The sequence below is a fragment of the Mus caroli genome, unplaced genomic scaffold (assembly GCF_978045245.1).
Source record: "Mus caroli unplaced genomic scaffold, Mus_caroli_1 scaffold_18, whole genome shotgun sequence".
Taxonomy (NCBI): Eukaryota; Metazoa; Chordata; class Mammalia; order Rodentia; family Muridae; genus Mus; species Mus caroli.
Genome location: NW_028227273.1, coordinates 6,966,026 through 6,983,104, shown reverse-complemented (window position 1 = coordinate 6,983,104; position 17,079 = coordinate 6,966,026). Strand labels below are relative to the sequence as shown.

At 50.7% G+C, this 17,079-nt stretch overlaps 1 protein-coding gene across 1 annotated transcript in view; it reads right to left on the bottom strand.

The window, feature by feature from the left end:
- The window catches only part of Kcnk12 (potassium two pore domain channel subfamily K member 12), a 46,732-nt gene extending 31,336 nt beyond the window's left edge, over positions 1–15,396 (bottom strand). The window contains exon 1 of the mRNA XM_021149667.3: positions 13,619–15,396. Coding sequence (XP_021005326.1) covers positions 13,619–14,009 — 391 coding nt within the window. The 5' untranslated portion in view covers positions 14,010–15,396. The remainder of the gene's footprint in view (positions 1–13,618) is intronic.
- Between the last annotated feature and the right edge of the window lie 1,683 nt (positions 15,397–17,079).

Sequence of the window (17,079 nt, the reverse complement as noted above, 5' to 3'; positions counted from 1 at the left end):
TCTTCTCCACTCCCTCTGGGGCATGGTGGGCTAGAAGGGGGGTGAAAGCATTTAAGAACCATCACTAAAAATAAGGTTAAAAAAATTAAAGTTATAGTACATGACTATTGTTTTTTAAATTAAATCTTACTACGCAGCACTGGCTAGCCTGGAACTTGCTGTGTTGACCAAACTGGTCTTGAACTTCTAATCCTCCTGCCTCTCCCCCCCAAGCGCTGAGATTACAAGTGTGCACCTACCAAACCTCACTTTTTTTTTTTTTCACTTTATTGGTCATTGTAAGGAGTGGCTAGAACCTGTTGGAATGGGATAGAGTAAAGCGCCTGCTTTAGAGGAGATAGCAAGGCGCCCAGGTCATGACTGCATCATCCAGGGTCCTCAGCACTCCCACCAGCACATGGATGCAAGGCAAACTCTATTCTGATGCAGTTCCTCATCTTTAAACTGCAGACACGACACCGTCGTTCGTTCACACAGCACTCATCTAGGAGTTTTGTGAGGCCCTCTCTACCTGTCAGGCCCGCAGCCCAGTCTGCTGGGCAGCTCCACAGCCCGAGTGCCTGCTGCAACTGTCCAACCTGTCATCCACATGTCTCAATGGCCCAGCACGTCTTATATAATAGTTACTGCCTGTGAATTTGACCATAGGGACCAAGGAGGCTGCTCCAGGCATCAGTGGACTCTCTGAAGCTGTTGGCTTCAAATTCTGTTCATTTTTAACGTGCTAGGGCGCCTGGCCTGAAAGAACCATGGATTGCTTAAATACTGGAGTTTTCTTATCATGGTCATCTTCTGCATCTTCCTCCCCTCTTTCTCTTCTTCTTTTTTTAAAGGTTGGTTTGTTTTTGTTCGACAAAGGTCCTTATGTGGCTCAAGTAAACCTCAGCCCATTGTGCAGCAGAGGAGGACCCTGAACTGATTCTCCTCTCCAGCTTGTCCTTGGGTTTGTAAGTGGGGGTTTCATATTTTACTTTAACAAGCATGCAGGTGGCCTGGGAAATCTTAACCATTCGTTCAACTTTACATCCATTTCAGGAATGTGTCTAGAGCCATGTGCCATGCTTGATACAGTGGGCAGAGGAGAAGGGCCAGGGACATAGTCTTCACCTCCTGGGAACCCACCCATCATCTGTCTGAAAAGGAGACAGATGCTAACCACTACTCACACGTGTACCCAACAGGAAGTATGGGGATGCTGGCAAGCACATTAGATGGGTTGGGCCTGAGGTCCTACCTCTGCACTGACGTGGGGAGGGGAGGGGCTGCTACATCGCCTCCAGGATTGGCTAACAGGTCACCTCTGCTTTCTGAGGAAGACATCCCTGTGATCTAAATTCTCCAGGCCTCCAAAGTGCCGATGTGTTTTCTTCCCCTCCTGTAGGAACTGTCCCTGCAGCATTTCTAGCAGGGTCTGGGTTGAAGAGCCAATCAGGCTTGCAGAAGGTGCTCTGAATTCAGAGCACTTGGCAGCAAGGAAGGAGATCTCGGCCATTTGGAAGGGAGAAGGGAGAGGGCTGTGAATCAGGGTTTGCGTTGATCTCAACTGTAACTTTCCAGAAAGCTGGGACACCCAATTCCAATAAAAGCTTCCTGAGTATTTCTGGAGGCACCGTGGGGGTGCGGGACTGTGTGGGTAGGTGTGGCTTTTCTGGGTTTGTGGAATTATATATTCTTACGGATAAAAACTTCCATCAAATTTGCGAGCCAGTGTCTGTCCACGTGGGGTGTCCTGAGCTGAAGGCACAGGCAGTGCCAGGGCTAGGGACACTCATGACTTCAGGACTGACAGACACAGCTGAGTCCAGGGCAAGGCTGAACTCTGAAGCACTTAGAGAAACTGGACCACAAGCAGGTATTCCCATTCAGGACTGAACTTTTCCCACCATGCCCATTGGGGGAGAGGACAGTAGTGTGTGTCTGTGTGTGTGTGTGTGTGTGTGTGTGTGTGTGTGTGTGTGTGTGTGATAGAGCTAAGATCTTATTTTACTTGGTTTATTTTCACTCCAGCAATTTGGCATGGCCAGGCATCTTTATGTCCAAAAGCCCTTAATCAGGATCAAGACAGGACCCATCTGACTCAAAAGTCACAAAGACTGTTCTGCCAGCCAGGGGAGTTCCAGAGGACTCTGCCAGAGTACAGAGCACACTGCCAACTTTGGCGAGATTAAGTCAGTGGCCAGACAGAGGGACCAGGAACATGTTCAGTTTTACCAGCCACAGGGGTGGGATTAGGGAAGGAAGATCTGGGAGTGTGAGAATAAGGGGCACAGCTTGCGGTTTCCCAGTGGTCCAAAGTTTTCATTCATTCATTCATTCATTCATCCATCCATCTCATCCATTCAACATATGTTGGCTAAGTGAGTACTTTTTGCCAAGCAACATGTTCCAAAATGAATAGAAGGTACCATTCTTCTTCAATTATCTATAGATAAAGAACACACTTCATGGTGGCCACTGGACACATGGATGCTGGCCTGGTCATGGTCACTTCACTAGTGTAGTGGAGACCAGCACAAGGAAGAGAAAGCTGCTGTCCTGGAGCAAAAAAGGACGGATAACAAAAGCTGTGCTAGGTCACGTGCCAGCTTTGGACGTCCCTAGTCTGCCCAGTGCAAGTTTACACTAGAGCTGGGGAGGCTGGCACAGACATGAGTGATCAGCATATGTCTGAGGCCCACAGCAGGGCTTTCATACGAAGCACCTTGAAGAGCAAGTTCAATGGGTAGGAAATGGGAAGAAAGAGAAAAAAGAGAAGAAAGAGAAGGGTCTTCTCTTGTGTGGAGGGAACGGCACGGTCGATGGTCCCGTAGCTCTGAAGTGCCTGAGCAAGTGTGGGGGTGTGTGGGTGGATGGAAGCGTTGGGGTGCTATGAGGAACGGCAGTCAGAAGTTAAGGATGGAGGATGGATAACAGTGGGGCCGGGTCTACCTTTAGGCTGTGATCTTGAGCAGACCCTCCCTTGTACTAGCACCAAGCTTGCCTGCTTAATGGAGGACCCAAAGAGGTGTGGGCTGTGAAGGATGGAGAGCAGGCGACCCTTGCTTCAGTGTAGCCGTGGAGGCTAACACAGCAGAGCCAGATCACAGTTCCTAAACCGTGCTTCAGTTCTGCCTGAGACTTCTTTCCCCATCTCTCTCCTATCAGTGCACAGGCCTGAGGCTGGGCTATGAGTCTTCCAGTGTGGTAGTATATAAGTCAGGAACACTGGACAAGACCCTGGGCAGTCAGGACCCCGAATCCCCATTCTGCCAGGACCGCTTTGCATGATGATAGCCACCTTAAACCTCTCTGAGCCTGCCTCTGAAGCTACAAAATGAGGGTTATTTTTGTTCGTTTGTTTGTTTTCTGTGCAAAGGATTAGGGGAGGTGAAGGTGACAAACTGGCTAGATGACACACAGCAGGAGGGGGCAGCCAAGGAGATGATGAGGGCGTTGGTTGTTCACCTCAGTCCCAGAACAGGCCTTGACTGCTAGCATGGTGTCTGGAGAGAGGAGCGGCTGGAATCGTTCTCCAGCGGTCCCAACCTAGCGGCCTTGATACCGGATCTACCAAGAGGAACAGGGTAGGACCCACCTGGGCCAGATTTCTCTCTTACTCTCAGACTCACAACTTCCTCCTACAACTGAGTACTGCCAAGAGACAGACGGAGGGCAGGGCGGGGCTGCTGACAGCTCTGTGGAGGCTGGGGGCAGAGAAGCACTGGGCTCAGGCACTTAGTCCTTTGCCAGATCATATACAGAATGTTAAGACACTAGATGGGGCCTGGAGATGTAACTTAGTTGGCATCGTGCATACCTACAGTCATAGAGCCTCAGAGTCGATCTCTAGCACCCTATAAAACAGGTCATAGTTGGCATATCCCTGCAGTCCCAATACTTGGGAGATGAACTCAGGAAGATCATGAATTCAAGTCATCCTTGGCTGCATAGCAAGTCCAAGGCTAGTCTAGACTGCTTAAGACCCTGTCTCCAAGAACACATGAGTGAATAAGTAAATAAATAACACACTAGTTAGGTGGGCTTACAGGAAAAAAAAAAAAACATTTTAAAGGGAACCTTCTGGGTCAGGCATGATGATAGAGGCCTGAAATCCCAGTACTTGCAAGGTCGAGGCAGAAGAATCAGGTCATCCTCTGTGGGGCTGGAAAGGGGCTGGAAAGGGGCTGGAAAGGGGCTGGAAAGCCATGCAACCATGGGAGCCAGTGCAGGGCAAGACTGAGGTTGAGACATGTCCAAACCCCAAAAATCTCATCTTGAGGCCAGCAGGAGTAGGACCGGTCCCTCCCTGTCCTGGGCCTATATGGTTCCGGTGCTCATACCCTTATGAGCCCCCTCCTCTGCCACCCTTGAGGTGGTCACATAGCCTGGTGTCCAGGTAACAGGTTATAAGATCATGTCCTGCAAATACCTAGAATTCCTCTTCATGTAAATAAGGCGTACCCCAATGTCGCACACTCACCCTGAAAGCATCTACCCACTCCTCCAAGCTTTAAACAGCCTTTGTTCTCCCAATTCAAAGAGCTGCTCAGTGAAGCCTGCCTTCCAAGAGTCTGTTCTTATTGTGCCCACAGTGTCCTGGGACCTTTGTCACCCCCAGAGGTCCTGCATTTCCCCCTCAGGCCACCACTCTGATCAGAGAGAAGAACAATCCTCAACTGCATAGCAAGTTCAAGGCCAGCCTAAGTTACGTGGGATTCTGCCTCAAAAAACAAAACAAACCAAATCACCACAGTAGTTATATAACAGCACAGAAGACATGCCCTGGAGACATAGGCCATTTCAGAGTGGTGGATGCCACTCTGTAGATGTGGCAGAGACCCAGAGGGACCCCTACACACAAGGTGGTGAGGCAGCCCAAGGCTCACCAATAAGGCAAAGCCAGCTCTGGCAAGCTGCTGCTGCTGTTGCTCCGGACTTACCAAACACACACAAGATGTACCTCACTCTGGCAGCTGAGGCCTTGTACTGAGAGGCCAGGAGCGAGAGGCCACTGGGAAAGGAGAAGGTGCAGGCTAAGTGGCAGTCGAAAGCCCAGGACTGAAGCGATCATGCAGAGAAATCGAGGCTTGGCATCATGAAGAGAGCCTATGAAAGGCTGTTGGTGAAAGGGCAGTCCAGTTGCAGCAAAAGATCCCAGAGTTTTGGAGATGCCAGTGCCATGGATGACCACCAAAACCAGCAGCAGCTGTGGAGTGGGGCCAGCTGGAGCCTAGAAAACAATCTGTGTGCTACAGAAGGCAAAGCCAGAGGCTTGACCCGCGCCCTTTGGAGGAGCTTAAAAGATGGGAGAGGATCCCAGACATTGGACATTGAGTTATTTAAGCTGGGAGTTTGGTTTCACTTTGCTGATCATGACTGAGCCTGGTTCTTCCCTCTTGAAGTAAGGAAGTATTTAGCTTATTTTTTATAGGAGCCTGCCGTTGAGAGAGGCATTAGATTTTAAAAGGCTGGATTTTAAAAGCAGTATCTTCCCGAGACCTAATTTTTAATTGTTTGAATTTGTAAAGGCTGTGAGACTTTGTAAGTTTCACAAAGTTAAAATGCTTTAATATTGTGACGTCTTTACTAATGTGTACTGTTGGGGATGAATAAGAAAGAAGAGGCCTGTCTTCACAGTGACGAGTCTGTGTGTCAGGCTGAGAAAGGGTCAGCGATGCTACCTGGTTCTGTATCAACTTGACACGAACTAGAGTCACGGGAGAGGAAAAAGCTTCCCTGAGAGCAGGCTGCAGGCAAACCCGTAGGGATCTTCCTTAACTAGCGATTGATGCAGGAGAGGGCCCAGTCCACTCTGGGTCACCACCCATCTCTGTGCTGGTGGTCCTGAGTTCTATAAGAAAGGAGGCCGAGCAAGCCATGGGAGCAAGCCAGTAAGCAGCACTTGACAACCTTGCCTTGGTCAGGATGCTTTATCAAAGCAATAGCAACAGTGCATACGCATGGAGGCCTGAGGCCATCAACATATATTTCAAAAAAGAAGAGAAAAGAAAAGAAAAGAAAAGAAAAGAAAAGAAAAGAAAAGAAAAGAAAAGAAAAGAAAAGATGTGTTTATTTACTTTTATTGTTGTGGATATGAGTGTTTTGTCTGTACATATATCTGTGTACTGCTTGTGTGCCATACCTGAAGAAGCTAGAGGGCATCAAATCCTCTGGAACCGAAGTTACAGATGGTCGTAAGCTGTCATGTGGGTGCTGGGAACCAAACCCATGTCTTCTGCAAGAGCAACAAGTGCTCCTGACTTCTAAATCCTCTCTATAGCCCCAATCTCTTTTCCCCTCTCCTTGAGATAATCTTTGGCAGACTTGACAAGAAGGCTAGACTAGACTATCTGGTCAGCAAGCCCCAGAGTCCACCTTGTCTCTACTTCCCCAGTGCTGGGATGGTTTCTGCCCAAAGCTGCACAGCCACTGCCCCTAACTGTGCTCCTTCCCTGATCCTTGGCTTCAAAGTGTAGTCTGTAGCCCAGAAGTCTAAACATAGCAAAGAGGTTGTGTGAAATGCAGGCCCTGAGATCCCACTGTAGACTACAAATAGAGGCTGCAGGGTAAGAAGTCACTAGCCGATTCCTTCAGACTGTACAGTGTGAGAGACATGGGGACCTTGCCTTTCTAGTCTACCACAGCCATCCTGAAGACAAGAGAGTGTAAAACTTGAAACATTAAGGCATTAAGTTTTCCACCCCAGTCACCTCAGAATGGGTCCTCTGAGATGCAGGGGAACCAAACAGAGCCCTCCTTCAGGAAGCCCAGACTCATGTCATTAGCGACCTGCTGATGGATGAGCCAGGAGTGTAGCTTATCCAAGCCCAAGAAAGTGACAGCCAAGACAGGGTCCAACGCCTCTTTCAGTACATCCACTTGCCATGAGAGGAAGTCTAGTTGCTTCTAAGGACTGGGATTGGTAATTGGCTATGAAATGGCAGCAGTTAGGAACTTCCTAGGGCCAGAACCCTAAGCAGCCATATGCCAGCCTGGGTGAGGACCAAGAACCTTTAGTCTCCTTTTTGCCTCTCCCTGCACCTCTCTGCACTGCCATCAGCTTCTCTCAGTCCTGTAGTGTGAGATGCTGTAGCTTCAGGGCCTTCTACCTTCTACCTCAGCTCCAGTGGGATTGGCTACTGTGAAGGTCTGATGCTCGAGCCTCCCAGGGTGCACTCCTGGGGCTCCAGACACATTTTGGTTGTGTTGGTTGATAGCCCTCCTATTGATTCCAGAACCTGGGGTCAGTGGTACTGGACAGAGGTAAGGGGAAGGCCTAGGCACTCAGAGAAGACTTGGGGCTGGGACAACTCCAGGATCAGACCAATAGCCTTTGGCTGTCTCCTAGCTTCTCCTAATATGATAAGCCTACAAAGCAAGGATAGGCCTACTGTAGCCAGGAATGTGGGGGATTTGACGCCAAGCACACACTAAAGTCTGTGGCCACTGCCTGCAGATCAGGAAGTTTTACAATCTCTTTCCCTTCTTCCTCCTCACGTAGCGTTGATGCTCATTCTTCTAGAAGCCTAGGTACCAGCTTGGAAGAAGCTTAGCCTACTTCAATCTTTGACTTCCTGCTTTGAGCAGTGTGTACTAGAGTGGTAAGAACAGTGTCCCCCCATGAGTCCCCCACTGCATCCCCATCCTTTCCCTTTATGAGTGGGAAGTGAATCTACCTTCAGCAATGTGATGAATCTTTTCTAAAGCTTGAGTTTTCAGTGCTCTTTTGGGCTTGCTATGGAACGTTCGTCAACGTATGGCCCCCGCTGGGCCTTTCGTGAGATGAGGAATACATTTAATTTAGTCCTTTCTAGACCAGTCTTTGCAAGGCTCTAGGGCTCCTCAAAGACATCAAGGGCCAAGTGTGGTATTTTATGCCTGAAATTCTCACACTTGGGAAATGAGTTCTAAGCCAGCTGAGGCCACATTACATAGCAGGACTGTGTCTTAAGGAGGGGGGGGGTGTTGGATAGCTGATGGCGTCTGAGGGGTGGTCTAATGATTGGGGATCTCCAGTCAGCACAGCTCTGCCACAGTTTGTTCTTCTATAATGGGTTGCTGACTGGTTTTTCTTAACAGAATGTTCTTCTAAATGCTGAGGGAACATTCTAGAATATCTTCATGGTACTTCCAGCTATAGAACTTCAAGGATGCATCTTTGCTCCATCTGATGCAACTTTGAGCCACACAAGACTAGGGCCCCTGGGAAGAGTCCTCAGCTCCGGGCAGAAGAGTTCTCCCCAGCAGCTGACAGTCCCTTCCCTAAGAGACAGGGAAGATGAGGACCAGATGTTCCTCTTGTCTCAGTCTTTGACAACCTGCAACAGCTGTCTCCATCTGCTTCTCCTTCTCTCATCCTGTGTTTCCCACAGGAAGCAGCAATGGAGGCTGAAGATGCCTAGTTCAGCAGGATTCTGGAGAAACCCAGTATAGAGGTGGCCAGCATCCATGGGGGCAATTAGCGGATGGCCGAGAGGCTTTGCAGGAGCTCACCTTGGGAAAAAGCCAACAATTCCTCCCTCTGAGATGGCTGGCCAGAAGCTGTGACAACAGCAGCACCGCTGACTCAGCGATTTCACTGTTGGAGACTCTTCCCTGAGGAGAGGAGCTATACAGAAGGAGCTGGCCATATGCATAACGATGCTCATTGTGGCATTACTCAAAATAGCCCAGACTGGGAACCACCACCAGCTAGCCTGCAGTAAGAAAACATCAACCATAGAGAACAGTATGCACCTATTCAAAGCCACATGTGAGGCCATGAGGAGACATGGACTTGACATTGATGCTACAATCCGACATGAGAAGAGCCGGCGTTGGAGCAGTGTTATCTGGTCTCTGGCTCACTTGTCTCACTTAAATAATCACTGTTTACTGTGGCCTGGGTCATCAATGGGGTGTGAAATGGGGGCGTGGGGGGTGGCAGAGAGTAGGACTGTACTTCCTTGTGCTAGCAACAGCTTCAAATCCAGTGTGTGCTTTCTCCAACATCCTTCAATTCTGTCACAGCACCACTTTCCAACAAAAACCAGCTAATGAAAGAAGGAAGTGAGAGAAGGCGCTCTCCCCCACACACCCCCTCTGCGACATGTATGTCACTCCTGGTGTCAAAGCCACCTCCAGCTACTTCACATACATGTTTGAAGAAATTATGAATTACCCAAATGAATTATGGTAGTGACATTTTGGTCTTCTAATGTCTTTGTTTCCTCTGCAGCAAAAAAAAAAAAAAAAAAAAAAAGCATTTTTAAAAACTCGTGTATTTTGCTTAAGGGGGGGGGAGGGGGGTTGTGGAGTTAGGACTTGTTACTAATCTCATGGCCGAATAATTAAGTGTGCCCAATTCTGAAAGCAGCAAGCTAAATTATGCAGTGCCAAAATCGACAACTCCCATACCCACACCATATCGTCTCTGCCGGCATGATGTTAGCTTTACAGCTGAAAAGCTCTGCCAGGAAGCCCAAGAGAAGGAAGCAAAAATATTTCTGTTTCGATCAAGCTGCCATTTGAGAAAGACTTTTAAATATGTTCTTCTGTATGTGTAAATCTGACAGCAGACGCATAATTAAAGCCCTAAGGGAGAGCTTCCTTTTAATCTTTTCAAAGAAAACCAATAAAGCATCCTTTAAGATGTGAGGTGATGGATTAATACCCTTTGGACCGCTCCGAGTTTCTCCAAGCCAGAGTGCTGCTGTTAAGAACACAGTCAGCAACTCTCGGAGCAAGCGCTGCTGTCCTCATTGCCAGCACATCTGATCCCAGAAGACACAGATAACGGTGCACCAAAGGCCATGCTTGCATCTGCCATGAGTTCTGTTGCTTTGGGTATTTGTTAAATGGTGGAATGCAGATACAAACATGTTCACATTAAAATACACTCAATTCCAACCCCCTAGGGAACATGTCATGGAGGGTAAATGGGAGAAGTAGTAATTACCCAGAGCTTCTGATCTGTGTGAGCAATCAAGATGGATAATTTAGAGTATAAGGTGGACTTTTTAGACATCTTGCTTGAGCTACTCAGAATTTTTGTACAGCCTCAGCTACTGCTGAGCAATTGTAGGCACGTTTCCCCACAGGGTCTGTGCAGCACGCACACGTGTGTGTGTTTACACAGTTGCAAAGCACCCAGCTCAGGAGATGGGGCCCCTTTCAAGGGCAAACATTCCCTCTCACTATGGTGTTCCATCTGACCTTGAATACACATGGCCAGACTGAAGGCCAGATTGAACCTTCCTTTATGCTGCCTACTGTTGAAAGGCAACCCTGTCCTTCTTGTTACCTCCCCTGAATTCCTGCTTTTGACAGCACGAGCTTTCGGACTTCACCAGGATTTTCCTTCTCGGTATCACTTGTCTCCCGTCTCTGACTTTCTGAGTTTGTATTGGCTTTTGCCTTTCCAGCCATTTAAGGCCTGTAGCTGCTTCTGCCTCATCTGCCTGTAACATCTGTGTAATCCTTCAAGTTTTTCTGTACTTACTCCGTTGCTGGCCTGATGAGCAAACGAGTCCCTGCCTTAGTGTCAGATTTATACAGACACTCACACACACACACACACACACACACACACACACACACACAGGGAGAGGGGGAGGGGAGACAGGACAGAGACAGAAACACACAGGTAGATAGATGTACATTATTAATATTTCAGTTTCACACAAGAATATTCCCCACTGCTATGTGTATAAAATTAGTGTACTATGAACCAACCATACGACCTTGTATAACTCTCCTAACAGTATACCACACAGATTTGACCAATGGTCTCCTTTGTGTTCTGGTCATCTTTAGTGATGATGGCTAAATATGTTGCATCTCAGCTGCCTGTATCAGAATATGCTTAGAACCCGTGGCAGGTAGAACAAAGATGGATTTTTTTTTCTCAAAATATAGCACTGGGCGGGCCCGATACACACAATACTTGGTAGTTACGGAATGAAGGGTTGTCTACACTAAAACTAGAATCCAGATAAACAACAACAAGAGAAATACTCGGTTTCACTCGGCAGATAAGTAGATCCACCTTGCTGCGTGACCCACACAGACTCTGTGATGATCACGGATCAAGGAAAGCCCGGAACATAATAGCTTTTCTCCTCAGAGGCTGAGGTGGCAGAAGAAAGATCCCTGGCTGAGCTGTGCTTCCCTGCATGCTTGCATTCATCAATGCACCAGTAATAATAACAGCTGGGCATTTAAAGGGAAATAGAAATATAGGCAGTAATGAAATGGACATTGTAGGTCTTCACTAAAACCTTTTTGTTGTTGTTGTTTTAAGACAGGGTTTCTCTTGTCTTATCCTGGAACTCACTCTAGAGCAGGCTGGCCTCGAACTCAGAAATCTGCCTGCCTCTGCCTCCCAAGTGCTGGGATTAACGGTGCGCGCCACCACTGCCCTTCACTGAAATCTTATCCAAATACTCTTTCCACAGAGAAGGTGGCCAGGATAGCCATGTGGTTGGCAACTCAGCAGAACTCACTTGACTGACCTAAGAGGATCAGTTTAAACCTCTACCCTCCAGTGTTGCACCAGGCAGGCAGCTGGCAGAGACTACTCATATGGCCGGTTTGGTATCCCGCAGAGGGCCAGCTCAGTATCCACAGGCTGATACTAATGCTGCCCTGCAGAGTTTGGAAGCCACATGCTAGGTCACTCTTACCACGGCCACGAGCTTTGGGAATAGCCTGTTCACACTGCCTCCTACACCTAAAACCACAAATCAAGAGAGAACACGATTCCTTTCCACTTGACTAGAGAACAGCCAGTCCTGACAATAAAGATTGAGGCATGGAGCAATCGTCAAACAAGCTGACTTGAGTTTTTGTTCGTGAAGACAAGAGAGAAGAAGCCTGGGTTCAGAATCACAGCTTCTGAAGGGACAGCAAAGCCCATGAGAGCCACAACGTGAGTACAGGCCACAAGAGTAGGGTCTTGGGGTGGGGCTGGGGCTTCACACTGGCAACAGCTTCTGCTTATCTTGCCGTTCCACTGGGAAGCAAGAGATTGTCACTGGGAGACAGATACTGGGATGTAGCCTGTTCACAGGGATCCCTGTAGGTAGAAGGGCAACGGGGAGTGTTTACCAGAAGAATGCATGCTAGCAATGAACTATAAACACATGATGTCATCCTCTAAGATTAAGCATCCTTAGTACTTTTAAAGCACTTTAAAAAGCCACCTCTAGTTGCTATAGCAACTCGATGCAGCTCTCAAAAGGGGATTTTTGAGAGGGGGTCATTTTATATCTTCAATCACCATAACAACATGATATATTTTTAAAGGGTATTTTTTTAAAAAAAAATCTAGTTTGTATAGACTTCGGACTCAGTCCATATTTGCCTTTTCTATTTAAAATAATCAGATCAAGCATGACACGGAAGAAAAATGGTTGTCAACAAGGAAGCACTTTCATAGGAGAGAGAGAGAGAGAGAGAGAGAGAGAGAGAGAGAGAGAGAGAGATATCTCCCTCTGTGCATATCCTGAACAAACCTGCTACCTCTGTCCAGCTACCAGGAAGCAGCAGGCAGGTGGTGGGTAGTCCATGCCTCATGCTCTGAACTGGCACGAGGAAATGTGTTCACAAAGTTTCTCAGCTCACAGCTCAGAAAGTACAGCCCCCTTTCTCCTGAATTGCATTAGTAGAAGAGGATCTCTTGGGACGACTTGTGTGACCAGCAAGCGCTTCTCCAACCCTGAGACTCCGAAAAGGAGTAGGTGAGGCACAAGCAAGTCTTGTCAAAGTCTGTTTCTTCTGCGCTCTGTACACCTAAATAGATGGGGGAAGTGGCTGTTTTACATGATGCCAAACTCCGGGGAAAGGAAGTGGGCGGACAGAGTGGTGGCTGGAGGAGACTTCAATCTAGCTGAAAAAAAAAAAAAAAAAAAAAAGCAGAGGTAGGTGTGTGTGTGTGTGTGTGTGTGTGTGTGTGTGTGTGTGTGTGTGAAGAGTCTGCACATTTTCCCCGGAGGTTACGAAAATGTGAGCTGTTTATATCAAAGTATAATGTAAAGCCAACTATCCCCTGGCTGTTGTTTGGCACCACTACTGGTTGGAAAAGGGGAAACAAAGACAAGAGGTCAAGAATTTGGAGAAGTTAGGGGTGTATGAAGGGGAAAACCAAGGGGAATGGTGTAAAACAGTTAAGCGGAAGGACTGGCTTTTGAATAACGGATTTTACTTTGAGGGGGTGGGGGAGTGTCAACAGAAGAGGAGGAAATTAACCCGCTGAGAATGGATGCAGAAATGGCTTTTGTAATCATTCCTGAGGATAGTAAGGGCTGGGTTGGGTGGGAAATAGCAGCCCTTGACATATATTCTCACATACGCTCTTCCAGAGGACAATACTAAGGAGCAGAGGCTGAACAAGGAGCCTTCAAAGTGGCTCCTGGTTGACACACAGTCAATGAGTGTTAGCCGATAGGAAAGAGCTAGAGATGGTCCATTCGGGCAAACCCCTCGCTCCGAATGCAGGAAAGAAAAGTAGGAGGACGAGAGAGGACAGAGAGTGAGGCAAAAGTAGGAAAATCAGGACGGAAAGGAGGGTCCCGGGGGGCGCCGGCCCGGTCCCCGACCGGTGGAAAGGGCAGCGAGTGACAGGCGCGCAGAGGAAAGACGCGCGGGGCGCGCCGCTCACCTATGGTCGACACCACGGTGCCCACGAAGTAGAAGGCTCCAGGGAAGTCCCAGCGCGGGCGCAGCGCGTCGGCGCGGACCCCGGCGGCCAGCGCGGCCTCGTAGTGCCGGAGGAAGGCGCGCAGCTCCGGCTCCGCCACGCCGTGCGCAGCGCTGAAGTTGCGCAGCGTGGCGCCCCAGCGCGCCCGCGCCTCCGCCTCGCCCGGGCTCTCGAGCGCGGAGAACACGGTGGCGCCCGCCACCAGGTAGAGGCCAATGAGCGCCGCCAGCAGCACGAAGCGGCCGGTGTCCTCGTTGAGGTGCGAGCGGCGGCAACAGCAGCAGCAGCAGGAGGGGCGCGGCAGGCGGCGGCGGCAGCGGCGGGGCGGGGGCCGGGGGCTGCGAGAGGACATGGTCCGCAGCTCAGCCCCGGGGCTGGGGCGGCGCTCGGAGCCGGGGCCGTGACATCCCCGCCGTAGGAGCAGGAGCGTGAGGATGGTGGCCAGAGGTCAGGGGCCGCGGCGGAGCCCCCCTGCAGTCTTCCCGGAACCGGGACGGCAGGGCGATCCGCCTCCTGCCGGGCGTTCAGGCCGCGAACCGGTCGTCCGGCCCAGCGGACACCGGGGCTGGAGCGCTACTCTCCGCGCCCCGACGCCTTACAGCCTCTCGCGGTTCCTCACTTGCTGCCCTCGGGCTCCTGCCTCCGAAGCTAGGCCAGCGCCCCCGGTGGCCGGAGTCCATGGGGCCCCGGGCCGCATACTCCACTCTGGACAGGCCGCGGGCTGCGAGCAGGGTGAACCGTGGAGTCCGGACGCCTAGGATCGGAGCACGGTGGCAGGGCACAGAGGGAGTCCTCTGGAGCGTCCCATGAGGCTGCTGGGGATCGGTTTCGCCTAGGCGCAGGCTGTGCGGGCAGTCCTGTTCCTCCCCTATAATTGAGCTGGCGGCGTCGGCTTCCGAGCCTCAGAGCCCAGCCTTGTCCTCCGGGGAAGCGCTCCCTTCCTTTCCCTGCTACCGCTGAAGAGCTACCCGACACGGAGAGGCGGAGTCATCCGAGCCCGGGGCGGAGTGTTGGGGAGGGGTGAGTGAGGAAGGGAGGAATGGGTGGAGAGTTGGGCTGCTGTGAAGCCTCCAGGTCGTTCTGGCCGCAACAGTGCGTCCCACCAGAGCAGGTGTCCCACTGCCGTGCTGGATGCCAGCTCGCTAGAAAACCTTGTCCTTCCTTCCCCGCGCTTGGGCTCCGAAACGTCTTCCTTTCCAAAGCCACTGGGAAACTTTGTTCAACTTGGTGCTTTGAGGTCTCAGGGGCTGGGGGCCCTCGGGAGCAGAACCCGACTTTCGATTCTCGGGCTCTAGCCTGAAATATAAGTTCCCTTTGCTCACGCTTTTGTTCCTGGGTCCAACCGCAGCGCCAGGACTCCGGCGGACTCATCTGGGTGAAAAGATACGGTTTGGGAACCGAGGACAGGCAGCCTCTATGAGCTCCGGGCGCGGCGGGAACCAGGGCGTCTGCTCCCCCTCCCGACAGAGCGACCGGCCGGCGTCAGCACCGCGGACAGCGCATCGGTGCCGCAGCCTGCGGGTGGGAGGCTCCAGACCTTGCCCTCCCCCCTCCACCGTAGGCGAGGTTGCTCACCCGGCACCGGGGTGTTCCCAAGACCCTCCTTGCATTTCCTTCTATCCCCAGAGTGTCCCCTACCCTACCCCGACGCAGGTGCGGTCGCCAAAACAGCGTGTCGCCAGGGTGCGGACGCTGCGGAATAGAGACAGGAGGAGGAGTCACGCGCAGGTGGGGAACTCTGGGCCACCAGAGCAGGAGGTTCACAGGCCGGGTGCTGCTGTGGCTTCTATGCTACCCCAGCTTACCAGTCCTAGGGACGAGAGCCTGGATACACCCCGGGTGCGGTGGAGGGTCAGGAGGGTAGAAGCTCGCTAGGAGGAACAGTGGTGTGCTTTGGAACACCCTAGGAAAGTGTCCTCCACCCTACCTCGGAGAGGAAAGATAGCGGATGATGTCCGCAGCCGCTGGTCCTTCTCTGCCTGGCAGAAACCAGTTTGGCTGGGGTCATAAAGTTGTGTAGTAAGGAACACCCTAGGTATAAACAGATAATCCCACCATCTCCCCGTAGCTCTCCCCTCCTTTTTTATTTTTTCGGTCCCCTTCCCTTTTTCATTGGCCTCGGGGAGGATCCTGCTAGTGATATAGATAACGGGGTGGGGTGGAGTGGGGGCGGATAGTGGTTTCTTAGGCAATCCAGGTGACTGAGAGCACGCTGGAAAAATCCAGAGCTGCCTCGCCTGGGTCCCCTCCCCAGGCCAAGGCCAAGCTGGCTAGCTTCTACTGCAGGAAAATGCCAAGCTAAGATCTATTCAGAGAGTTGCTTGCAAGTGTGGTGGACTCACTGTGGACCACTCACTGAACACTTCACAGCTGTGAACCTGCGATTCTCCCACCCATGTATGGAGGCACAGGCTGGCACTGGAAGCTGTAGCATGCATGCTGAGCAGCACCCGACTCGGGATGCAGATAATGACTAGGCAGGAATAACCGATGTTTGCATCTTAGAGACACTGCTCTGGAATATGGGTGGAGGGGACTGTGCTCTTCTTGGTATGCGCAGATGGAAAGAAACCCATTCCACCATGACCCCCAGGCTTGGATGACAAGTGGTTTACTTGTGGTTTAAGGAAGAAAACAGCTTGTCCACTGAAAGAGCCCTGAGTGCTCTGATGCACTGTGTAGCACATGGTGAGAGCTTTATCCAATTGCCAACTATCATCACTGCAAGGCACTGTTATGGCCAACTGTTACTGTACCCAGCCTTTGACTCCCCTCAGCTACCTGCAGACAATGAGCATGGTCTAGCCATGGACCTCTGGGACTAGGCTCCACTTGGGTGGTCAGCTCTGAAGGAAGCCTTGAGAGTGTGGTTTCACGAGATGGCCCTGAAAGGCACTGCCAGACCTCTCGGGGTTTTGCCCAGACTCCTAGAGTGGGGATGGAGTGCTTGACTGCCATGTCCTGTGCCTCTGGGTCCAGCTTTTAGCCAGCTGGCAGAGGGCCCACCCTCTCCTCTGACTTGTGATTGTGGCTTGATTAGCAGCAAAACCTTGGCTTCACTTTCAGCACCAAATGACAAATCTATGTATGTAATAGAAGTGATGAGCCCCTGCTCCTAGATGTGGGTCTTTTAGAGAACCAGACCCAGGATGGATGTGTTTTTTGCCCATTTAACCACTGACTGTGCCAGCTGGCGATCATCAGTGCCTTTACCTCAGCCCAGAATTGCAGCAACAGCCTCCTAAGGAGAGGACTTGCCTTGGCAAAATTTCCTCACATAGGTCCATTCCAACGGCCAGCCATTGCTGTCATTCTGCCCACGGTCTTGTCATGTGACCTCTACACCTCACTTTCCAAAGGCTTCCCAATACTATACAAAATTGGTGTTTAAGTCTTTGAGTTTGGGGTTCAACACCTTTAAT